This window comes from Tyto alba, unplaced genomic scaffold (genome assembly GCF_018691265.1).
Source record: "Tyto alba isolate M040663 unplaced genomic scaffold, T.alba_DEE_v4.0 Super-Scaffold_38, whole genome shotgun sequence".
Classification (NCBI taxonomy): Eukaryota; Metazoa; Chordata; class Aves; order Strigiformes; family Tytonidae; genus Tyto; species Tyto alba.
Window position 1 is genome coordinate 36,871,561 of NW_024881313.1, and position 26,067 is coordinate 36,897,627.

General features: G+C 40.8%; 1 protein-coding gene across 2 annotated transcripts in view; it reads right to left on the reverse strand.

Moving 5' to 3' along the window:
• The window catches only part of CRHR2 (corticotropin releasing hormone receptor 2), a 163,809-nt gene that overhangs the window by 55,650 nt on the left and 82,092 nt on the right, over positions 1-26,067 (reverse strand). For both annotated transcript variants that reach the window (XM_042802229.1, XM_033002880.2), the window contains 2 exons: positions 17,319-17,404; positions 10,786-10,892 (listed from right to left, as the gene is read on the reverse strand). In XM_042802229.1, coding sequence (XP_042658163.1) covers positions 10,786-10,892; positions 17,319-17,404 — 193 coding nt within the window. The remainder of the gene's footprint in view (positions 1-10,785; positions 10,893-17,318; positions 17,405-26,067) is intronic.

Consider the following 26,067-nt stretch of genomic DNA (forward strand, 5'->3'; position numbering starts at 1 on the left):
TTTAATCACATTAAATCACCCCATTGGTGGCTCCAACTCCTCACAGGAGTCACTGAACTTCTCTTGTGGTTTATGTTCACTGGGGTCAGGCCATGGCTTATTCTACTCACGTGATGGAATGAAGAGCTGATAAGCTGTTCACAGTAAAATACGTTTCTCTGTGTTGATTCCTGTTCTCTGCTTGCCTGTCCCCTCCCAAGGGCTGGATGAGGAGGCACTTCCTCATAACCACATTCCCTCCTGTCCTTTGGGAGTTGCAGGGAGGAGGGATAGAAAGATCCTGGAATTGCACAGCAGGAAATTGCTAGTCCTGTGGGCTGTGGGAGCAAGCTGGGAGGAGTGGTTGGTAGTGTAACTCCAACATGTGCTCCTGAAGTAGCACAGTTCATGCAGCAATTTCACTTATGGCCATGCCTGACAGAAGATTTTGGGCCTGAAATATCCCTCTGAAATACAGAAAGTAGTGTCAGACAGACACATGCAAGAGGTGTGTGTTACACTGAGTGAAGGAGCAGGCAGAAGGAAAAGGATTTCCTTGAAAAGGAGAGAAAAGAAGGAATTAGAGTTTCTGAGTTGGAAGGTGAAAAGATACTGCCACTGAAAGTAGTTTGGTTCTGTAAGTGAAAGGGTTTACTGGCTCCTCATGATTTCTTAAGAACAAGTGCTTTGCCTGCTGTTGAGTGATCTCCAGATAACTGCTTCTGACAAGGCAAGAGTTTCTGCTGAGGGCCTGCCACACAAGAGTCCTGCTGCTGCGCGACCCTTCCCTGCTGGTTTGGGCAGAGGTGTTGTCATGTCAGGCAGGCAGGACTTTTTGCCAGGACTCACTGTTCAGAGTACAGCCACTTGCCTCAAGGCTAAAGATGTGAGGCTTTGGATAGAAGAGTGTAGCAAGCGACAGCATATTTTCACAGGAGACTGAGTTATGAAGTACTTTATATTTATGTTATATATAAATATGTATTTATATATGAATATTTAGATATTTATATATTATAGGACCTGGGGGTACTGGTGGATGAAAAGGTAGACATGAGCCAACAATGTGTGCTCGTAGCCCAGAAAGCCAACCGTGTCCTGGGCTGCAGCAAGAGAAGTGTGGCCAGCAGGTTGAGGGTGGGGATTCTCCCCCTCTGCTCCGCTCTGGGGAGACCCCCCTGCAGTGCTGGGGCCAGCTCTGGGGTCCTCAGCACAGGAAAGACATGGAGCTCTTGGAGTGGGTCTAGAGGAAGCCACAGAAATGATCAGAGGGATGGAACACCTCTCCTATGAGGCCAGGCTGAGAGAGTTGGGGGTGTTCAGCCTGGAGAAGGAAAGGCTCTGAAGACCTTCTAGCAGCCTTCCAGTACTTAAAGGGGGCTACAGAAAAAATGGGGAGGGACTCTTTATCAAATAGTGTAAGGATAGGACAAGGGGTGATGGCTTTAAACTGAAAGAGGGCAAATTTAGACTAAATATAAGGAAGAAATTCTTTCCTGTGAGGGTGGTGAGACACTGGAACGGGTTGCTTAGAGAGGTGGTAGATGCCACCATGGGGCTCTAAGCAACCTGACCTAGTGGAAATTGTCTCTACTCATTGCAGGGGCACTGGACTAGATGACCTTTGAAGGTCCCTTCCAACCCAAAGTATTCTATGATGCTATATTTACAGGAATGTGGGGATAACGGTACAGGAAAATGTGCGTGTTCCGGTGAGTTGGGAGTCCCAGAGTATGTCTCTGGTTTTGCTGGCCAAAACAAGATAGGATGACGTGGGAGCACATGCCTCCCGCTCGCCGCATACGGAGAGCGCCCGGTAAAAGCATGAGCTTCAGCTCTGCAGCAGGATGTTAGACACAAAGAAGCAATTAAGGTGAAAGCAAACATATTTCTCTTTGGCCTTCCTAATTAGTAAATCAAAAGCCAGGTGAATGGTGGGAAATTACACATAATGACCTCTTTATTTGATTTGAGAATAGACCATGTTTCAAGCCCAAATGTCATTCTCTGACTCAGTATTATACCATGGGCATCCTGAACTACTTGGTGTGCAGGATGTCATAACCAGGCTTCCATGTTAGGAACAGTGGCAGAAAATTAAAAAAAAAAGCAAAATTCTCCAGCAGTTGACTGCAACCTCTGTCAGAGGTGGGCAGAAACAGATTCTCATTGTTGATAGAGAAAGGACACTCTGCTAATTATTTCTGTCAAATGATCTTAATTATATAGTTGGTTACAAAAAGCAGAGAATTAGAAATCCATTCTTTTGACTTGGGAAGTGCTGAGATCTGAAAAGGCAGAAAACCTTAACAACTCCCTCTGTACAGGTGGCCTCACTGATTCAGAAATGGAGCTCTGTAAAAGGATTTCTAAAATAGCACTGGTAAAACCCAAGTAGCCTTTCTGTTGATTTTTTTTTTTTCTTGCTCTAGCCATACAGCAGTATTTTCTTCTCTGGGATGTGCATAGCTACTGTTTTCTGATTCAAAGCATGACACAAACAATTAACATTAGCAATCATAATAATGTGCCAGCATGGTTGAAAGCTAGCTGAATTAGTTGAATCATCTGCATGGAAATAATTGCAAATGATAACTTTATTAAAGAAGCTTGAAAACCTTCTATTAATTTATGTAGTACTCCATTAATAATGATGTTCAATTAAGACTGCTGTCCCAAAGTCTGTCTGAAAACAGTTAGCAGGAGAAATCTGAGTGCACTGTGCTGGAGTCCTTCCCATTCCATGATTGTTGAACAGGCAGGAAGAAGAATCATGGACAATACTTAACAAAATATTTTTCCCCTTTCAGCCTTTTCTAGGGCAGGCAAAGCCCATGGACAAGCCATAAATGTCATAAAGTGGGAAGAATACCTAACAGCAAGCTATTTCCCAGGCTCTGTGCCTGTCATGGCCTATTTGCTTTCATCCACATGGAGGTCTCCCCTGAGGTCCTCATGGCTTCCTCTGTGTGATCATGTTCTATCAGTGCATATATTCTGGTACTCCTAATGCTTACAGATGGGAAAAGCAGCTGGAGAGGTTGGCAGGGAAAACAAGCTTCTTGGTGGCAGTTGCCTGGGGGAATATAAATATTCCCACAGGAAATGCAAGGGGCAGTTGCAAGGGAAGAACAAAAGCCTGGAAGAGAATAACAGCTTTTTTATGAGGACAGGGGTGAAACGCTCAGGTGAAGAGGAGAAGCAGCAGCTTCCATTAGAGTTTAGGGTGTGCATAGACCCTAAAAATAAACCCATTGTAGAACCATCTGTGCTCCACTAAGCCTTTTCCAAAGCTTCTTTCTCCTGCCTTCAAGCCAATTTTTAATCACAAGACACGGGGCATCCTGCCTGCTTTAGATACAAAGGCTTAAAGAACCGATGTTCCTAGGGTCGGAAGGATGCAGCCAACACAACACAGAACAGGACCACAGGCAGGACAGCCCCAGGGCAGGACCAAACTGACTGTGTTCACTGTCTGTGTCTGTGCCCAGCACTGTCTGGCTGCGTAGCATGGTGACCAGGGTCAAAAATGGCCCTCTGCAAACTACCCATGAGCACGCCAGAAATGAGCTGTATGGATAACTACAGGACACTACAGCAGCCTGTGCTTTGCTCCTAGTCAGTGTACAAAGAGAAATGTTGCCCCTGAGAAGTACGTGGTTAAATATGGGCTAATCGAAACCCCATCGCTGGATACTCCAGTCTAAGAATACGGCTCCAATCTTGACTATGCAATCAGGTCTTCCACCGGAGAAAATTCCTCTGTTATTTTCACAGGAATGACGAAGTCAAATACAGATGACTTCGTTTAGTACAGCATGTGCTTGTGGTTTAGCTTGTTGATAAAAGATTTAGGAATCTGCTCTAATTTTCTTTGCTAAATGGAGGTCAGATGTCAGTCATTTTTGAACCAAACAGGAAATGGGGCTGTAAAGTGTCTTTTTAGCATAAGCTAGGTTGCAGCTCTGGTTTTACTACCCCATAACAAACTAGCTTCAGAGTATCACGGGCACAGTACAGCCCTCTGGGGTTTATCTAAGTCATTGCCCTGTTGACACAGGCTGTAGTTATCATTACAGACTGTGGAAGGCTGAATGTCTTCTATGAAGAGTGACCATTGCAGCTGCATTGCACAAATTAGAGTTAGGACTTCAGAAGCCAGACACTGAGAGCTGATAGTGATTGATCAGGCTTATGGCTACTGTTTGGGAAATATAAGAGTGCACATCATATCCTCATTCATAATGTCCTTGTGGGATTATACAAAGAAAAATCGGAAAGAAAATTAATTTAAATGACTAGCTAGGGAATTCAGGGTTTATGCTTTTTTGCTTTTAATACAATTATGCAATTAGAAATGATTATTAAATTCTCTACCTTTGCAGATACTGTGTGGATAAGCCAAGGAGGAAAGTCTGAGACACTGATGCTGCTGTTCACACTCTTCTTGGCCTCATTTCCATCAAAAACATGGTGTTAAATATTTCATCATTTTTTAATATTTGTCCAGGAATTCAGGAAAGACCATACAGGATCATTTATAGCCTGCTCTTCCAAATATTCATTCCTGTGCTTGGTCTAATTTTGTTAGCTTCATGGTGCTCCTGTGCATGTGGAAATGTTTCCAGTGGTTCAACCTGGGCACCTCCCCAAGAAAGCTGCTGTTTCTGTAACACACAGAAGCAGCCCGTGTGCCAGTAGGAGTGTGTATGCCCCATTTAAGGGTGACACAAATCAGGGATTTTCCACCTGTCTTGTGTTTTACTTGACAGAGTAATGTGAAGCAGCAGTATTCACCTTTTAGGTTAGACAGAAGAGAAGGTGGCTGGGTGCTGAACAACTACAGTGGAGTTAGTGAGGGATTTAGATGTTCAATTCCTTGGATGAAAACTGAAATTGAACCATTTAGTCCTTGACCACCTGCAGGTGTATGTCTAGTGGGTAACTCTAAACATCTAGACTTGAAAACAACTTCTCTGATTCTCCTTCCCAGAGGTGACTCAGGACACGTTCTTTTTTTGAAGTAAATTGCACTCATGAGCATGATTCATATCTAAACTGTAAAGACCGAACTTTGCTTTCTTCCTTCCTCTGAAACCTTGGAAATGTTACAAGGCTTGTTCCAATGTTCCCAAAACCATTCCGCCATCATCAAAAAGAGAACAAAGCACAGACAAGTTCTAGCTAGTCAGTAAACATTGAACTAATCTTGCACTGAGCAGTTCTATCAACAGACTTTATATAAGTTGATGTCCATCTCCAAAAACACTGCCTCATGGCTAAAATCTTGGCAATGACAGAAATATACCACTAGGAACATATTTCAAGCACAGGATAGGAAGTGATCTCCTGATCCTCCAAACCTCAGGTCAAGTAAATCATGGAGTAAAATTCCTGAAACCCTCCATTACACTGCTCCTGGACTCCTCTGCTCTATGGGTTGGAAATCATCCTCTAATATCCACTCACAAGTCTATCCGTAGAGCGCCTATACCCATTTCTTCTTGCACTGACATTGCCCCTGATTGTAAGTAGCTCTTCAGTTTCTAATGTTTATCCAACAGTGATGTATTTATAGGCAGCAATAACATTCTTTCCAGCTTTCATATTGCTAGGCTACAATACCACTATTTCAGATGCAGCTTATGAAGCCTTCCCCATCTAAAGAATAGAGCTCTCCAGGCACACTTTTAATTACTGGTATTATTCCACTACTTCATGAGGGCTCTGCTCTCCTCTGTGTTTTTTGTCATAGGTAGACTCTATATAAAGAGACTAAAGAGCAAGCCATACAGATATGAGATGAGAGTCAGGTGAGTAAAGGCAATGGTAAGCAAAGACATTGGCTTAAGGTTAATCAGCAGGGAAAGTGTTTCAGTCTTTTACCAGAGTTTGTGAGATAAGACACTTCACATGGTTTCAGGCAGCACAGGTGCTTCAGATGATTTATTCAAAGATCATCTCATTGCACATGTGCTTATTTACACAGCTCCATCATTTTCATTTCTGCCTTTCTTTAAGAATTTTACTATGGACTATTACAAGGTGGGACAGAGTGCTGTCTCGAAACCTACAGCCATTGCATCCACCAAACACAGGCTCTGCAATTACCAGTATTTATGATGAAGTTTTAAAAATGCCGTGTACCTGAATCATTATCTAAGGCTCTGCTATTATAAGTGTCAATGGAATAGACTTGACTAGGCTAGGTGGAAAGGCAGGAGATGAAGAGGAAAATGGAGCACTGACAGGAACTCATGAATCCAGCTGATGCTCTGTCCTGGGACTTGCTCTTTTTCCCCTTGCTCATTGACAGAAAGGTAGGAGAGAACTGTGCTTTAGTTCTTGAGTCTTCTCTGTCCTAATAACATCAGATGCCACATGACCTTTAAGTGCAAACCAGTACTAATTGTGCAGATCACCTACCTGCTTGCTATATCCTCAGTATTTAGGCTCTGATAGGTGTCAGATCACTTTGCTCTATGAAACCTGCTCTATATGGTTGCTCTACATTTCTTCTGACAGATTGCTACAAAGCATTTAATCAAACTCTTCCATTCTTACTAACAGAGGCCTGCAGCAGTCTCACCAACTGCATGCTAGACTGAAGATCAAGAGGTAGTTCAAAGGAGCCTGAAACAGGGGAGGATAAAGGAAAGTAGATCTTCCTTTCCTAAACCCTGAAAGATAGTTAGGGGGAAAAAAAGTGAGAAAAAAAAAAAAAGAAAAATAAAGTGACTATGTTTTTCAAAAAAGAAAAAATGTTTCGGTCTTTTGGGAGAAAAAAATATGTGAGATTTAGGAAGTCTGGCTGTAATCACAAGAAAGAAAGAGGACACTGCCTTAGGTCTATGAGAAAAACAAAAAACCAAACCAGATGTTTTAAAGGAGAGATAGGAGGAGGTAAATTTAGGGGCAACAGGAAAGCAAATTTTCCCTCAAATCCTCAATTTGTTTTCATTACCACCATACTAGTGACAAAAAATGTTATATGAATGTTTGTGGGTTTGTTTTTTTTTTTTTTTTTTTTTTTTTAAGAACTGCCTTTATCCAGCAACCTGTGCAGAAGGACATGTAATTTTTAATCTTCATCCTATCTTTCTTTCAGCACCATCCTTCTTTATTGGATTCAAAACTCAGCAGGTACTTAGGTGTTTCCCAGAACAAATATCTGTCTTCCTGTATTTTTTCTTTGGTCACTACTGCACAAATAAAACATCTCCTGATTGAAGCCAATCAGGTCACAGCTGGCCATTGCCAGTACATTGTTTAATAACAAGTCAGGAGTTTTACAACAGGCTCTTATTCTGCAGAGGCTGGTGTAACAGCACACTAACAAGGAAAAAGCCAGAACAAAGCAATTTGGGTTTCTGCATTAGCAGCAACAGTAAACGAAAAATACGATTCAAAAGAACAAAATAAATGTTTTCATCCTTTTGCTTTTTTTTTTTTTTTTTTTCCTTCACTGTGATTGGTATTACTGATAGCAGGATTTCTTCTATGGAAATTTTGTGCTTTACTAGTGTGAGAATGTGATTATGTGGGATGATGAGAGTTTTGCCAATGAGAACTGCCTGTGTGCACCTCAGGGATGGATCAAACCTTTATTATTTATGAGAACATACAGACTATGAGATTCACAGTAGTACAGATACATTTAACAATGTCCTGTGAAGTGTCCTGAGAAAATATCTCCAGATTCTGCACTGGAGATCAGTGCAGCTCTACAGCACATTTTGTTTATGCACTCATTTTTCCTTCTCAGCATATTTATTTTTGTTTGGGTGCTTGCTTTGTTTTCCATTATAAAGACAGCATGGCTCTCACACTTTTAAGACCACCTACATTTAGACCTTGAAGAGCTATCCTTAACTTAGATCTTTAGGAGCTATCTCAATGATTCATTGCCATTCAGTCAGCATACCAACAAAAATCAAACAATTTCCTATAAGCTGGGCTTCACTTTTTATTATTTAGGTGCTAAATGAAATGTTTACTGGCTTATTTTTCATTGCACAGCCAAGAAAGGATTGGTTTATATGTGAAAGGACTGGAGAAAACGTGGATGGAATAGGTCTTCACAGTAAAAGGGATCCCTTGGCTGAGTTCTCCTCCCCTCCCAGTTGTGTTGGGGTCTCCCATCAACACAAGCACAGATTATTTCATTACTTGCTGCTACATCTGAGATTTCTGACACTCTAAATGTCTTTTGGTGTAAGATTCCTTAGAGTTTAGGACAGTAGAACATTTCTACTGGTGTGGGGGGTAGGTTGTGCATGGAGGACACAGGGCTGCATAAGGAACTGAGGAAAAGAGGAACTGAGGGCACGATGACAAAGGATAGATTTGGAAGGTCAGGGACTAGATCCAGTTATTTCCCCTTCCCACTACAGCACAACTGAGGACTAAGCTTCCAATCAATGCAGCAGCTAGCTGGGCTGGGGCAGCAACAGTAATGGTGAAGCTCATCTCCAAAAGCAGAACACCTGTCTCAACAGCTGATAACCGAAGCAATACTCTTTGCCATGCCAACTAGATATTTAACCTGCTCTTAAAACCTTCAGTGTGGGAGATCCCACATCCTTCCTAGCAGTTATGTTCCAATACAGCAGGTTGTGCTCTAGTTTCTTCCTTCACCCAGGAATGCCTTTGGGACTCCATCTGCACTGACAGAGCAGAGGGAAATCAAGCAGGTGGTGGGTGAGAAGCATAAAACTATGGAGAAGTTGTAGAACTCGAGCTTTCTCAGAGGTCTCCTCTCTCCTCCCCCTCATCAGGCACTCATGGAGTGAAGTAGATGGGTGGAATGGGGCAGGAATAAGGAAACAATAGATTTCTACTATGGGCCAAGATGTGGGACTATTACATCTAGACTTCAAGGTCTTCTATTTTTTTTTTTTTTTTTTTTTTTGGCCAGGAATTAGCTAAATTCTCTCATTTCACCCAATTAGTAGATGGCTTCTTCCATCCAAACTCAAATAGGAAAGAAAGCCCCAAATAATAGGAGTCAATTATCAAACCTGATTTGTTCTTGGGACACTCTGAAGAGGTAAATGTGATAAAGAAATGCCTAACCTAGAATTTGTGTAGTGAAAATCTGTAATACAACATGAAACTGGACTGCCTCCACTGTAGCATCTTCAGAACATTTGAAAACAGGTGTAACTGTACAGACACTGAGGGAGTTCAACACTGGCTGGATACTAGATATTTTTTGCATGATACAGTGTGAGTTTGAAAAGATGGACTATCTTAATTCACAGCATGTACAGGGAAGTACTTAATCGCTGCAGTCATTTTTAATGCTGAAGCTAACTGCAAAATTTAAATCTTAAAGTCAAAATTTAAATACCAGAAGAACAATTTTAAAAAGATCAGCTAGGCCACTTCTGTGTTAGAAGCTGGATGCATTTATATCATATTATCTAAATGTTTTTGTGTTATTTACTCCAGCATTTATAAAAGACTCAGTATCAAAGCAGGGAATAGAGTTACAATGAATAATCTGTATTCTTTATTCAGTGTAAATTAATTCAGGTCTCTAAGCACTATGGGAATTAGCATTAAAGACATAGTAAAAAGGTTGAAATGGAAGTTTAAACTGATGCACCATAAATATTCCCATTGAATGTTTTAAGCTTTTTTTCCCTCCCATTAGCGTAGATTATTCTGTTTATAGATGCTGGGGTGAAAGAAGACTCCTGTTATTAAGAAAAAACCTCTTGCTAGGAATGCTCAAGAGGAAAACTTAGCATAAGACTTTGTAGGGATACCCCACTACAGGAAAGCAGTAATTATTTTGCTTGACTCACTGTCTATCATCATGTTGTACTCCTGTGGGGGGGTCCTTCACCTGTCTCTCCTCTGCTGCTAGTATAAGATTTTTCTCAAGGATTATCACTGCATAGCACTTAGTGCTGTCGGTTCTAAGTTCAGGCTGAACGCTCCTACACAAGACAGCACAAATAGTACAGAAATACCAGTCAGGTAGCCCAACAAATAATGCAGAAACATCCAATCAGGCCAATCCTATTAAAACATATTCCTGTGACTCAGGCTGTGTCCATAAAATACATATGATGACTGATGAACATCTATCTATTATTTTCCACCAAGTTTTCTTCCTTCCTGTCTTTTCTCTTCTCCCTGCAGTCCTAACTCTTCTTCACAGACTTTCTTTTACTGACATATCCATTTGACCTTCTGTACCACTGAACCAGGGAAGGGAAGTGTTTCTATGCAGTTTTGTTGATTTGCATTCATCATTTCATGAGCACTGATGAGGATAAAGCTACGCTAAAGATGCTTTTCTTGTTTAAGAAAACTTCTAAGTTCTTTAATGGAAGAAAAATTGAAATTAACCCAAAGCAAATTGGAAAGATTGCATTCTATCTCCCTTGGTCTAGATCTGGGCATTATGTATCAGGGTATGCAAAATACCTTATGTTACCATGCACTGCTTTATAAAAAAAGAAAACTTGCCCCCAAAACTTACAACTGGACGCACTCAAATCCCAGCTTCCCTTAATGAAGCACTCTGTGCTCAGTGAATTTTTTGCTGCATTAATAAATCATGTACAGTTCTCTTCCTGAATACAAATAGGCTTTAGGCCCTGTGGACAGAAGCCACCATTACAGCTCATCCAATATATCAGTCAATGAAACCATGTACCTGCTTAGGAGTGTAAGATCCATGACCATTTTTCAAGACCATACACAACCTGGACAGTGTTATTAGAGGGCTTGAGTAACCCAGTAAGTGTCACACACCCAACCAAGTTAGAAGCATGAAAACAGATTACTCACCTCAAGCACAAGAAAAGCATAAAGGCAACTATAAGGGCCCCTACTGATATACAGTGCCCCAGGTAGTTTATGATGAGAGCAATCTTGTAATGGAGCGCATACTTCCTCTGGAGGTAAAGAGATAACACGATTAAATCAACATGACTCTCTAAGCACTGACATTAAGGAACAGTTAATCAGTTTAGGAAACAGTAATTACTTTTCTCCACTTTAAAATGATACAATAGCCCCAAGGTTGATGCCTATGCATAAGCTGAATATGCTGCCCAAGCACAGTAGTACAGGCTTGGTTTAATTTCAATTTGGGATTTGTCTACAGTTTCTTACAAATCTCAACAAACAAACAAATAAGGTTCCTCCCTCCACACCACCCCCCCATTTTTTTTTTTTTTTCTATCCTGAAGTTTCCTCAGGTTTTCTTATTTTCATTATTACACTATTTTTTAACTTTGTCATTTTAGGGCGAGAAATCTACCAAAGACACATCTTCTCACAGTTTCTAAAGTTATAAAGCATTATCCTGTTAGGAAACTGCACAGTCTTAATGAGCCAGCTTATGCTACTTTCCTACTCAAATGGTTTGGTTTCCATACAAAAATTAATCAGTTGACACTAAGAATAAATAATAAGGCCTTTCTAGGCAGATTTTTCTCTGAGGTACATTCCTTGCAGGCTATGATCCTTATCTTTCAAACTGAAGGCAGAACTGAAAGGGATGGAATCTGGTGGTGTCCTTTCAGTTTTGAGAGAGAGCCTGATGAACCAGAGATCCTGTTGTTATTAGCAGCAATCCAAGTATGTGGTGAAACTAATGTATTAGTGCCTATTTCCTAGGATGCTTTTGAGATTATTTGTTGGTTCTTGATCCTGTAAACAAAAAATTAAGTACAAAAGTGCTCCCACCTAAGTCAGTGAATTTAGTGATGTGACCAAAATTTGACCTTGAAGTAACTGGAACATTCTTTATTGGTGGACTGCTGCTGGCTTCAGAGAAAAGAGAAGCATCTCCTCTCTGTCTGATGGATAGGAAGAAGTAGAAAAACACTATTCAGATAAATACTGAAGCTGGTTAAAAACTGATAGAGGTTTGCCACTTAAAGAATAAGTCCCACTGAAAAAAATATATTTATTTATTCGTTAGTTTTGGCATTTGTTTCTTTTTAGGTTAGGCAGATCTTTCCCCACTTTGGGATGTTGTCCTCCTCCAGAAGAATGAGACCTTTGAAAACTAAACGCCTAAATTTCCTCTCTTGTGACAAAAATATAAAAGTAAAATCCTACAAATGGCATCAGTTTTCTAATTTTGGTTGAACTTCCTTTGTTTCACTTTTTTCTAACAATTTCCTTTAGCATTTTATTCCAGTCAAAGGAATTTATCAGTGAATGAATGTTTGGATGAAACTACAACCAGCAGCTGTAGTTAATCTGCTGCATTGTTCTGTGAAGATAGCATCTTCCAGTACTTTGCCAGTGCTCTTGGAACCATTTTTCTGATGAAACCTGCCTCTATCTTCAGCACACGAGTAACGTGCTGTTTCTGGACAGAACTCAACCATGTAAGGTATTTTTAAGTCTGTTATAAAATCCCCTAAAATAAACTTCCCCATGCACAGGCTCATTTTCTGAATAGCCTGGAGGAGAAATAAAAAAAAAAAAAAAACAAACCTCCAAACCTACAAGATCTGAATTCCGCACCAAGTTTTATTTATTCTTAAGTCACAGGGACAGCTAAAGGAGAAGAAAACACACTTGACCTGATGTGCCTACCTGAAATTCAATGTTGTACTGTTCATCTAGTGCCCTGGCAAACTGGCTTGCTTATTTAGTTTCCTGATTAATTCATATAATCATAGAATATCCCAAGATGGAAGGGACCCATAAGAATCATTGAGCCCAACTCCCTGCTTCTCACAGGACTACCTAAAACAAAGCCATATGACTAAGAACATTGTTCAGAATTGCTCATGCAAATTCAGAATTTCAGCACTATCTAGAAATGTTCTGGACAGTGAAAATGTTTCTCCCAGGCCAAGGGAAGGCTCTTTGAATATGACTGTTCAGTTCCTTCCTTTGGCTCCTAACCCCTATTTCAACTTCAGTCAAGTTTTGAGTGAGTATGGTTCAAAACACGAGAAAATTAATTGTAAAAAAAATAGAATTAATCTCCTCTTTGATGCACTGCTGAAGGAAAAACACGTATAACTTATTTTTTTCTGTTGCTGACACTATTAAGATTTCCTGAAGGCAAATTCAAATATCACAGAAACAAGAACTGCTACAGTGCTTATGAAAAATAAGCTGACAGGGTGGCAAGATCACTTTCTACCAACCTACATGCAATCTGCAACTCTGGTAGAATTGGAGACAACACCTCCAGGGCTGAAAAACACGTGCCCAGAATCAGTCATGTGTTGGCCAAAGCTCAGTTCATGTAAAATACTTGCATAACTCTTCTCTGTCTCACCCTCTTGAAGACTGATACATTTAAAATGGTAACAACCTTCTACTGCTACCCAATATTGTTCTGCTTCCAGAAAGATGTTTCACTTTACTAAAATGCAGTTTTAAATCCTATTCAGGCTTGGGAAGAGGGTTGTTACATTAGAAAAGGGATAGAGAAGGAGATGGTCTGGACACCGTTGGCCTTGCTCTCCGGATCACAGCAGGTCAGATCACTGGAGTCCTCTTCCATGCCGTATCTTATGCACGACAATCATGGTGCATCAGATAGTGCAGAGTTATCTTCCAGCCAGCTTCTACCAGTTAAACTAAGGAATCACAGCTTTATGTTTTTGCCTGCACCAGGTTTGCAAATCTAAAGCAAACTGGGTTCCCTGCAGGCAGATTTCAGGCTAATGATGGAGTCATTCTGTCTAGAGGACTTCTTGCTTTGCTTTAGCTAGGACATGACTGCTAACTTGTCCAGACCAAATCAGCTAATGATTTGAACTAATAACAACCTAATGACAGCGTTCTTAGCTCTCCAGATAACAAGGATCTTTCTCCCTCCAACAGAACTTCCTGCCAGGTCCTGCCAGTGTTTACAGCACACATCTTCCTGCGAGGCTCTGCACTCCATTCCCACTTAAGTCACTTTAGATTTCTTCCTGTTGCCAGGATGATCTCATCACCTGTACAGATTAAAGACACCATATCTCCTCTCCAAAGACTTTCAGAAGCAACTGGTAAGTATCTTTGATATCCAAGATCCCTCCGTGTTCACTGCTTTCCTGTTCTGAACCAACTGGAAGCTGGGTAGCTGTGTCTAATGTGACTGTGATCCTAAGTAGGATACATGAACTTAAGCCTAACATGGTGCTAACTCAGCTACACAGCTTTAATCTACCTCAAAATATTAGCAGAACCAAGTTCATATCCAGCTGCCATTGGCCACGTAGACAAGACCAAAGTTCCTAATTTGTAGCTCTTTTTGGAAGCTAAGATGTAATTTTTGCTGCCAGACTCTCAATTTGTCTTCTAACAAGAGCACAGATTTGTGCCAGATGCAACAAAGGTCCGTTTGGCACAGGAGCTTGTAGACTGAGTAGAAGTCTTCCATTTATCACACATTATGTCATCAAATAGCCAGTTGGATCAAAATGATTTCTGTACCTGATTCCTGTGGCTGGAGAAGGAGCTGATTGTTCAGAGGATGGGATTCAGTCTGATGTTAGGACACCTGCATTTGGGTACCTGCCCAGCATCTGAACCAATATCTGAAGCAAGGGCTAGAAGTTACACACACAGGCTTCAAGTGCCCCTTGAGATGCACTCAGGAGACTCTGTGCTTCCTAGCTGGTTCTGGTGACTGACCTCCAATTGCTGCTGCTGAAGGACAGGTATTCCAGAAGGCCTGTGTCACACCTGCCAGATGCATGGAGACACACTGGGGCATTTTAAACTATACCACGTAACTACATGCAGGCAAATACATCCCAGCCAAAGTGGGAATCTAGGAGAAAAGCAGTCCCAGAGCACAGTTTTATCAGCTACTGCCACAGGCCTTGACCACAAGTAAAGCAATGATGTATTAATGTAATCCAGTGAATGTGTGTTACAGGAGTTTATGCCTCCTAAGACTGACTCACAGCTGAAAAAAACTAAAATTTCCCATGCTACATTACCAACACTCTCATAAAGCATGCAGAACTGGACATGGAGTTGATCTTGAAAAGCCCTGTTCCTATTCCATGTATCAATCACTGCATTTGAAGTCAAACCATGTAATTCTTTAGCACTCTGGCTGTGAGTGGCCAAGCTTGAAAGTAGTGTTGTTTCATGTATTAAAAATAAACATAAAACATAGGGTGCACCTCCTGGCTGATGCTTAGCATCTGCTAGGATCAGTCAATAAATAACAATAGACCCGCATGTGTGCTCGCGTCTCACCTTTAATCAAAATGGAGGATTAGGGAAATCCGTGGGTACTTTTCTTCTTTTTTATTTTTTTTTTTTTTTTTAGATCACAAAGCAACCCAAGTATTCATCTGTAACACTGAGCATTATGTAGAGATTTCAAAAATATTCACAAATATTAATATTTGTGAAGCTTGTTGCAAATCTTTAAAGATCTAAAAAATGAGGTTTTAAGCTTTTGCAAACAAGGGTAGGGGAACATCTGCACTTTCATCTGTTTAAGGAACATGCTATTTAAGAAGTTTTAAGCTATCACCATAGCTGCAAAGTTTTTAAAAGCAAAAACAGAGTAAAGGAAATAATCCTGTCCTCTAGTCACAACACTTCTCCAGACTCTTCAAACAAAACTCCTCTGTATTTGCTTGTGCAGATATAGCAACTGTTCAAGTCATGCAGACAAACACATAGAGAGTATAATTAAAATGCAGCAGCATTTTCCTGAGCTGGTACAGCAGACTGCTACTATCAGCTCAGGTTTCCCATACCAGCTAAACCACATTAAAGATTTTGAGTCCTTGCCCAGCTCTGTTCCCCATTCTCTAAATTAGTACTGGGTGCTACACAGACCCCTCTCTTGCTCATTTTTAAGCGATGGTTTCACAGAAGTGCAAATCCATTTCAGTCAGAGGTGGTCTGCTACCATGGTCTTCTCTCCCCCTCAACTCCAGCCATGCTTTTACTTCCTTTGCTTGTGCTACCCTTCAGCACTCTTGCAATAATGCGATAAGATGGTTTAGGGAATTGATTCATCCAAAAAGTGACCCAGAAAAAAGTTAGTTTTTAATTTTAAGTGGGAAAGAAAGGTAAGGAGGGGCTGCACTGGGGTGGTCCCAACTCAGATCAGCTTACATTGCCGTGGGAGCCTCTCCACTGTGCTATACCACCTTGAATGTGTATCAGTCCCTCCTGATGGCAGTCATGTATACTTTTTCTTACTTTCTAGAAGCCTCTAGCAAATGGAATTGTGTGTATGGGGTGGGCTACCACCAAATTATATAGCCAGTGGGTAAGAGTAGGCCCTCTGCAGCAGCTGGTGTGTAGTTATCTGTTTTCTGATTCACTTGTCAAAGCGCACATTCAGCAGCAACATGGATCTTACAGGATAGATGCTGGGCCACAGCCAAAGCACACCATGACTGTTTTGGGTACAGCACTGGTGCAGATAGTTCCCAAATACTAAATCCAAATTAGCTTTGCAAACAGTCCTAAGCAGGTAAGACCTTGTCTTCCTCCTCTCTGTCTGCAACTGGCATGGCATAACTCGAATGACAGAGTGAGTGGAATGAACCCCAAAACATAAACAGGCCTGAGCTTCTGGGCTCCACCCTGGTTCTTGGAGGGGAAAGGCACCTCTGGCAGAGAGACAGCACAAAACCGATGTGTGCTCATGTCCCACCACAGCACTCAATACAGGAGGAAGAGAAAGAACACAGCATGAAAGGCTTGAAGGTTTGAACTGTGTGAGGATAAATGTCTATGATGTCTCCAAGCAAAGCTGACACATTTGACAAGAAAAGGACTTCGCGTAATTGCTTGCAGCCTTTCTGAGGGATCTTAACCCTGTATGCTAATTTCATTCTGCAAACTCCTATATAATGCAAGACCGTCTCAGTCTTTTAAAGACAGCTGGGACCCAAGTCTGCCTTTTATGTATTTTTCTGTTGCTGCCTCTTTACATATTTGCTGAAGGAAAAATGACATTGAGATCCGGAAAGGCCAGTTGTTGATGGCTTCTCTGACCTCAGAACTGATAGGTACAAATGGAATCAGCTGGTGAAAGTTTATTTTTTGGTGCCAAAGAAACTTTGGTCTTATTGTTATTATTACTAACATTTGCTGTAGCAGCTGTAGTCTCTGAACAAAGCTAGGAAGGATCTGCATAAACATACATAATCAGGGACAGAGTGTAATAAAGCATCCTTTTTTAAAAACCATTTGAATAGTGGGTATGGAGAGAGGATAAGTGATTTGCCTGAATTCACAGGGAGGATTTGCTGCAGAGACAGAAATGGAATCAGTTTCAGAAGTCCCAAATTAGTATGTTAACCTTAAGCTCAGCTTTGCATTCATGTATGCTGAGAAATGTCATTGAGAAAAATGAAGGGAAAAATACAGACCTTGTCATCCAGAATAGGCTCGCACTGAGAGTAGTTTATCTTGGAAGCCCATGTCCCATTGCCCAGGCATTCTCTGTAGGCATTTCCTGGTACAGACCAAAATAAAAGAGAGATGAACACTCTGTGCTGGATTTTAAACAGACTAGCAATTTCACAGATTTAAGAAAAGGTTAGCAGAACAGGTTATTCACAAGGCAAACCACCTCTGTGAGGACTAGAACAGCCTGCTGAGGAGAGAAGAGGAGAAATAAAGGACATAAACATATTTAGAGACAACAAGTATTTAAAGATACTTATTGATAATGTTTTTTTACAACATATGGGTTCAGAAGACAGCAAAGGTATGAAAAGAATATTGCAAGAGAAAGTTTAATGTTAGTATTGATTTTTAAAAAGCAGTTAAATGATGTTTTCAAAAATGGGCAGAAAGATTTAGGTCTTTAGTGCCCCGTCTAGGAGAATGGTATGTTTATGGTAAACTTACTGCTGTACTTTCCTTCCATTTATCCCACTGTAAACTAGAAGAAATGTTCCTGGAGATACTGATTTTCTAGTTTTCCTATGCAACAACATTATTGGTAAAACTTCTGCAAAGAACCTGAAAAAGTAGCAAAGTAACCACATCTCCCAACCCTGGGGCAGGCAGGCTGGGGGGACCACACACAAATGTCTCTGAACAGATTTCAGAAATGTGTACACCTAGGTTAGGATGTATTCACCCATCCTCTGTGAAAAATAAACCACTTCTGATCTTTTTCCAAGGTGCCAGTTCTCCCATATTGTAAGTGAAAACCACGAATTCCTTTACTGAAGCAGAGAGTTTTCACGTTCAATCATAATGTCACCCGGAGGAGCTCTGGGAACTGCGTGTAGTAATATTGGGGGTGAGGAGGGGAGTTCAATTTCTGGCAAGCAGTCCTCTTCATCCAAGGAACTCAGAGAGAAAACTAGGCAGTATTGCTGTATAAACTACCTTCCTCCACCCATCAAAAGCACATCCAATCCCAAGCAATATGTTTTTCCATGCTTATTTTGAACTGTGTCTTAGAAACAAGAGAATTAAAATAAAACCAGAAATTCAGAAAGATCCCCAAAGGACACATACAGACAACTTCCTAATGAACTCTTTATGATGTTCCTACTGTCCTTTACCAAATTTGTTCTTGGGCCTTTTGCCATGGTCATTCGGTGCTAGTTCAGCACCCAGCCATCAAGAAAATAAGATGTCAAATAAAAGCATCAGATTGAATGTTTCTAAAAGTGCTGTTGACAACAGCCATTGAAAAAGGTAGAAAGACTTTTGAAAAGGTGCTTTTTGCTACAGAAGAGGAAAGTCCACATGGAAAGCAACAAGTAACAATTCATCTAGACGCTCCAGATAGCACCGTATCTATACAGATCACTGAATTTCATTTCAATTACTACTGTATATTTGCACTTTCTCACTTTTTCTTCTTGGAGTGACAAGGCCAAAATAAAGTAAAATAAAATGACTGGTAACATTTGGGTCAACTACAGAAACTTGTGCTAAAGGTTAATGACTTGACTTTCCATTTCTGTCACTAGTTTACAGACAAATTCACACAATTTCCTCTCTTTCTTACTGGAGAACCAGGCATAGACTGCCATTTTCTGTGCAATTTTTTTGTGCAATTTTCCCCTGAAGGCTAAACAGGTGATTAGACTTCTTTCCTCACTGCTCTGTATATTATTATTATTCAACATCCCAAACACATGTTTTGGGGCATCTTTTACCCCCTTCCTCTGAGACCAGGTCTGAATGGGATTCAGGTGGTTGCATCCATGTTACATCCCTGAAAGCCCTTGTATTTGGCTGCTCCTTTTGGCCAGTGCTCAAGATCTCTGTGCAGAATGGTTGCTGATTTTGAGTATTTGCAGAAAATGTCTGAGTCTCCAGCCACTGAGTGGGAAGCATTGATTCTTAGTCAGATGTTGAATCCCACTTCCAGTATAGTTCTCATATGAAACCTTTGTTTTAATCATTCTGTCTCTTCCTTCTTATTGCCACATCTTTCCAGCTCAGATGTGGAGACCACAAACACAATCAATGCTATGAGGCACTTAGAATGTCCAAATGGGCCTACATAAGTACCTGGCAGGGAAAACCACATTTGAATCAAGGAGTTATTTATCCATGCAAAAGGAAAACCACTCTTTCTGACTTGCCTCTAGACGAGAAATTAACAGAAAACAAAAATAGCTTGAAGTTGGGTGAAAGAGAGGGGAAGTGTCAAAACTAGGAGAAGAAGCTGCCTTTGGCCCCAAGGATCTCTTGAAAGATTTCCCTTATTTGAAAAAGAAAGCAAATATTAGCAGTGCTGCCCCCATGCACACTAACTTCTTCCTCTGCTCTTCTCATGGTTACTTCCATTGTACAGGTACAGAAACAGAAGCAAAATGTTTGTACATGGCTTCCTGAAAATGACCTGGCAGGACCATGGCAGAGCTGTGAACCATCACCAACCACGTATTCTACCTTACCAGGTTACAGTCCCTCTGTCTCCTGCACTACATCTTCCCTGTTCATCAAAACCTTCTTTTCAGAAGGATGAATGTGTGTCTCATGTTTCTTGTCAAAAAGAATTATTAGAGAACAGATCACGATCAGCAAAGCAAGATAGAATGTAACAATTGCCATCCATTTCCACCTCCATTTTGATGTGTAACCCCTCCACTTAGAATATTGGGAGCCATAAAATGTGCCTCTGAGCTCTCTTTCAGTGCAAATGCAGGGCTCCTATACAACACCCACATCAAAGCAGTTCTTTGAGAAACCGTTATCTGGGTTTATGAGCTGTCACACCAGACTCTTAGATGGTAAGTACCTGAACAAGTGGAATATAAAGAAACTCTGAATTTCTGTAGTCCAGAATCTCCTTCAGTATCAGCCACTTCTTGGAAACAAAAGCAGCAAGTAGATCTGAATTCTGAGAATATCTCATTCCAAACTCTAGTAGTCATATGTAACTTATACCCCAAAGCAATGGTCTTCCAAATTCCTAAAAGCATTAATTCTAATAGCCACATGGAAACAAGCTCCCAACCATACTGAATGTATTTCCATATATCTATTTTAATAACATAATATAGCTCTTTTACCCAGTGCTTTAAAGGAGAAGTGTCTAAAGGAGAAATAACTGCAGGCATCTGGAAGAAACAGCTCTTGTTCATGCACAGATGAATCCCATGGCATATAAATGTGTCTAGCATTTCTAGGGGACACTGGACCAATCGCATATGCACTCAACAGAGGCTCAAGGAGTTCACAGCCAGTCACATCTGGAGTGTGCTGAACTTCCTGCGTGAGCCTGTATATCTCTGCACAGAAGACCCTGGATGAAATAATGGCAACTTCAAATAACCATCGTAGTTTTTCTCACAGCAGCAAACAGCTGCTTCATATCATCCCTACTTACTGTTAAAAACAGCACAGAGAAGGCGAAGAAATAACAGACACTGGACTCAATGACAGGCTGAGTCACTGAGACATGCAGAGCTGTAGCAGTGATCAAAGCAGCAAAGAGATGCCAAAAAGCTGACAGATACATTGGTTCTGTGAAAGACAGCAATGGAAGATACGTGTCCCCCAGCTTCAGAGTATGTAAAGGAAAAGAAGAGGGAAACCAACAGTCAGTGATCTTGTCAAGAGATTTCTATGATTTCTTTGGTGATTGAACATGCTGAAGAATATTCCTTCTCACCTGGTTTTCCAATGAGAACTGCGATTAATGTGCTTTGTGCTAGAAGCATTCTTGCCTTTTGCTTTAAAGCACTGTGTACAGAAAAAGACTGGATTAAGTTCAGTTTTTCTTAACAATTGTCATGAAAAATAAGGAGAAAATGGAAGAGTTATAATGCAGAATTTCATTGTAGAAACAAAAAATGAACACCTAGGAAGAAATGAACAGTTACATGATCTTTTTAGGGCAACAATAGCTAATGAGAGCTATTCGCACCAATTCTTTTTTTCCTACTTAAAAAAAAAAAAAAAAAGTTTCAATTTTCATTTTCTTAGACAAATGGCATACTGAAAAACTCAGTATACTTTCTCTTCTCATAATTTCTCCTTCCCTACTGACTTTATTCTAAAGAACAGATATGCAAAATACAGAGATTTTTAGTGGTTATAACTTGTGGTTATTTGTGCCCTGTGTGCACTTGTACTCATATAATACAACTGGACAAGCAGATTTATTCTTCATGCATATGAATAATGAGCATCAGATGACTCATGATGACACAGGCAACATGCAGACATTATACACATAGGTTTGACACATCATCCAATATTCATTTCTATGCTTCAGTCTATGGCCTCTTCTTTGACTTTGAAAATGTTGATTTCCTTTCATTGTAGATTATTAGCAATGTTTGTGACACTTGATTGCTTCTGCTTAACCATCAGTCCAAGGGACATGCAAGGAGGTAAAAGGGCACTCCCTGAATAGAAGGAAATATCCAGTAGGACTAGACTGTCACTCAGGTTTCCATCTTCCAGAAAATGTATTTCACCCCCTCCAGGTCAGCCAACATACCATACACATTCTCATATTTCCTCTAATGGCCGATTCAGTCACACTGATCATAGTCATATTCTACAAATAAAGCCAATGACAGCAATAGCAGTATTCCCAGAGACAAACACAGCAAGTAGAGCCCCTCATACAGTGTATTGCAATACTTTACACTACTGTTCCTGCTCTGTAGTGGTGGCTGCTGTTTTGACAGCCCAATGCCAAACCTTGATTCTACGCACCAGCCAACATTTCAGCTCCATACACAATATAGATGCACATACACAAAGACAGTTGAAGCACCAACATTTGCAGTTCTCAAGGGCTCTAAGGTGATGTAAAAGGGATCTCAATTTCTGAAAACCTTTTTATCACATCATAAAAATGTAGGTAAAAGCTCTGAGCATGACTATAACAAAGCACTGGCAGGAATACAAATGGGAAACCCTATTCCTACAAGCAGCCACCTACAGCAGGAACAGGAACTCTCCAATGTATGAAGCTATTGTAAAAGCAATGCTTGCCAAAGAGTCCTAGTGAACAAAACTTTTCCAATCCACTTCATAAAGTCTTTGCTAGGCACGTGTCACTGTTCACTCTTAGTTTAAATAGTACTTAAGAGACCCTTCAGTGAGCAGGGAACTTTTATCACCACAGATTTCACAGGGTCTTCAGAAATGACCTCCTGTTGGTAGGCAATCAGGAATGAGCAGTATGGCGAGGATACTGGAGGTAACAGTATGGTCCCAAATCTCCCTGACTCCAGATTTTGGGAAAGGCATGCCCAGCTCAGACTATACTATGGTTCTTCTCTGAATAAAATCAGAGAAACATCCAAGTAACTACAGGAATGTCTCAGTCATATATGTTTGTATATACATACCCACATACACACACATAGTACTATATAGAATTTATCTTTTCTTAGTGGAGTATAATCATTTAAGAGCAAGTGAGAAATTCCAAGGTGGAGATCAAAAGATCCTTGAATGGAGAAGAAAATTACAGTGATGTATTTATCCAAAAACTGAGCATAATCATCAAAACTCTGTCTGGTTTTGGGACAAACAAGATTTTTAAGAAACCCCAGCATATCTGTTGTTTAAATAAAGAGGAGCCGATTAACCCAGATTTGAGCAATGTATCCCCAAAGAGCCTATATACCAATAATATAGGATAATGATTTTGATCTCATATGGAATGACATGAGAGAAGCTCGCAGACTTTGTTCATTTTGAAGGACTCTTCACACTCAAAATAGCTGGTGTTTGATAAGGGGAGAGACATCCAAACCCTGTTTAGAGCTTTGCCCATAACCCTGTTCAGCATCCCTGCCACTCAGTACCAGTATCACAAGACTAGTTCTGGGAAAAACCTGCATGGAATGTGAGGAGTTTTTCACAAATAAGCTCATGAACCTTTATCCCAGAGCAGTACTGTGACTTTCAGCCATCTAAACTCACACAGAATGGATTCCTCCCCAACATGTTACACTTTATTAACAAAACTGCTAGAGACTCATCTAAAAAGACCTCTGTGTTGTGTCTAACCAGCAAATGGAGCAGCAACAGTCAATATTTGTCATGCCAACCATGATTTTTCTGCTATTTAGAAACCAGTGAATTTGAATGACTGTGATAAGTCTTAGTATTCAGTATAACTGACTGCTTCAAAACTGCAAGTGTGCACATGATTATATTTAAAATACTGAAAACCAATACACACACACACACAGAGTAGCTGCAAAAGCTATACCAATAGGTGGACTGAAAACTGGCTGAATGGCCAAGCACAGAGGGTGGTGATAGAGCCACAATGTTTAGTTGGAGGCCAGTGACTAGCAGTGTATTCCAGGGATCAATATTGGGTCCAGTCGCTTTTAATGTCTTCATTAGTGATTTGGATGGTAAGGAAAAGTGTACCCACAACAAGTCTGCAGGTGACACCAAACTGGGAGGAGTGGCTGATAATGCCAGAGGGTCATGCTACTGTTCAGAGGGACCTTGAGAGGCTGGAGAAATAGGCTGACAGGAACCTCATGAAGTTCAACAAGGGGAAGTGTAAAGTCCCGCACCTGGGGAAGAGCAACCACATGCACCAGCATGGGAGCCACCCAGCTGGAAAGGTGGCGAATGTTAACCTGGGCTGCATTAGGTAAAACATTGCCAGCAGGTCAGGGGACATGATCCTTCCCCTCTATTCAGCACCGATGAGGCCACCTCTGGAGTACTGTATCCAGTTCTGGGGTCCTCAGTACAAGAGACATATGGACATACTGGAGAGAGATCAATGAAGAGCCACGTGATGATTAAGGGACTGAAGCACCTCATGTATGAAAAAGGAAAGGCTGGAGACCTGGGACAGTTCAGCCTGGAAAAGAGAAGGCTCAGGGGGGATCTTTTTAATGTATTTAAATACCTGAAGCGAGGGTGCAAAGTGGATGGAGCCAGGCTCTCTTCAGTGGTGCCAAATGACGGAACCAGAGGCCAAGGGCACAAACTGAAACACTGCAGGTTCCATCTGAACCTCAGGAAACACTTTTCTAGTGTGAGGGTGACCAAACACTGGCACAGGTTGCCCAGCGAGGGTGTGGAGTCTCCATCCTTGGAGATATTTAAAAGCCACCTGGGCAATGTCCTGAGAAACCACCTCTAGGTAGCCCTGCTTGAGAGGGAGGGTTGGACCAGATGATCTCTAGTGGTCCTTTCCAATCTCAACCATCCTGTCATTCTGTGATTAACAGGATACTATTATCCTCTGAAACAACTTTAAAAAACAATTTAGGTTCAATATTTTATATCAGTTTGAGAGGTAAAACCTTGACCTTAATTTCATTTCTAACAGCAGATGATGTTGCATTTCCGACTGGAGTATGCAAAGAAGAGTATTTGATGAGTGGCAACTTTTAATTATTTTTTTTTTTATTGACTCTGTTGAAGAACATAAAGCCTTTTAGGTAGCGGTAATTCAATCTGTATAGATTAGCCTGGTGACAGGCTTGTATTTAGTCAGTAAAAGTCCATTAAAAGCATGCAACAAACAAGAGACAGGAGCACAGGGTAAAGGTAAGTGGATGTAATTCTCAGCAGGAAGTTAACCACATCCTTTCAGTCACTAGCGGGTGAAAGACAATTCCAGACACTGCATGCAAGCACTACTATAATGGATCTTGTCCTTGACAACTGGAACTAAGCTCGTTTTGAAAAAGATTTTAGTCATCTTTCCATGTCTCATGTAGGTGACTTTCTGACAAGTTTTACATTTCCAGTCATCATTAAAATGGAAATCTGCCTTCTCTAACAATTTATGCCTTTGTCCTGGTTCCCATGGACAAAGAGTGGCTCTATAATTTTAAGACAAGTTCATCTGCTACTGGAGGGAAGGGAATAAATAGGCAAATGAATAAATAAATAAAACACAGTCTGTTAAATTCTGAGCTGTGCACAGCTAAGGGTATCTGACTGCTTTGACAGCTTGCTGATCCATGTTAGCTGTCAGCCAAGCTGAAATGAAGGGTCCATCAACCAGAAAACCAGAACCCCCACTGGACAAACTCCCTAGAAAGTACAAAGTTTTCGGAAGTGGAGTTAGCAGTGACTATGGCAATCTCAGAGAATCACAGATGCAGCAAACAACTGAAAGAGCACAGCGGGTCACATCATCCATCTCCCTACCATCAGGATTTGTTCAGTCCAGATTAAAAAGTGTAAGGGTCAAGAATTTCTAGTAACTGCTTTGTAAAGCTATTTCAGACAGTCTGTTAAACCCAGGACATCTCTCCACTGGGAATTTTTTTTCTAATAATCTAAATAACTTTTTTTTCCTCCTTTTTAAGACATTTATTAAAGTCTTTTTGCCTCTGTATTGCCCTCTGACCAAGTTGAATAACTTGCCTTCCTTTTCAGGGTAGGTTAAAACTGAATATTTACCACAGGCATAGTTCAACCTTGTAATTTTAGAATACTTGAAACAAGCCTTGTTCAGCACATTCTACCAACCACTTCCTACACTGGCTTCAAGTCACAGTGAAGCAAGCTGTAGTGCAGCTAGTCAATCGTGCCCCCAACACAGAGGTATTTATGCAGTTTGCCAGTAGAAAGCAAGCACAAATGAGTGAGGTCCTTATTTAGGTTTGCAACATTAAAATATGTTCTGTGAAATGATGGTCTTTAAAATCAGAAGAGACAGTGAAGAAAACCTGTCTTGTGTCAGTG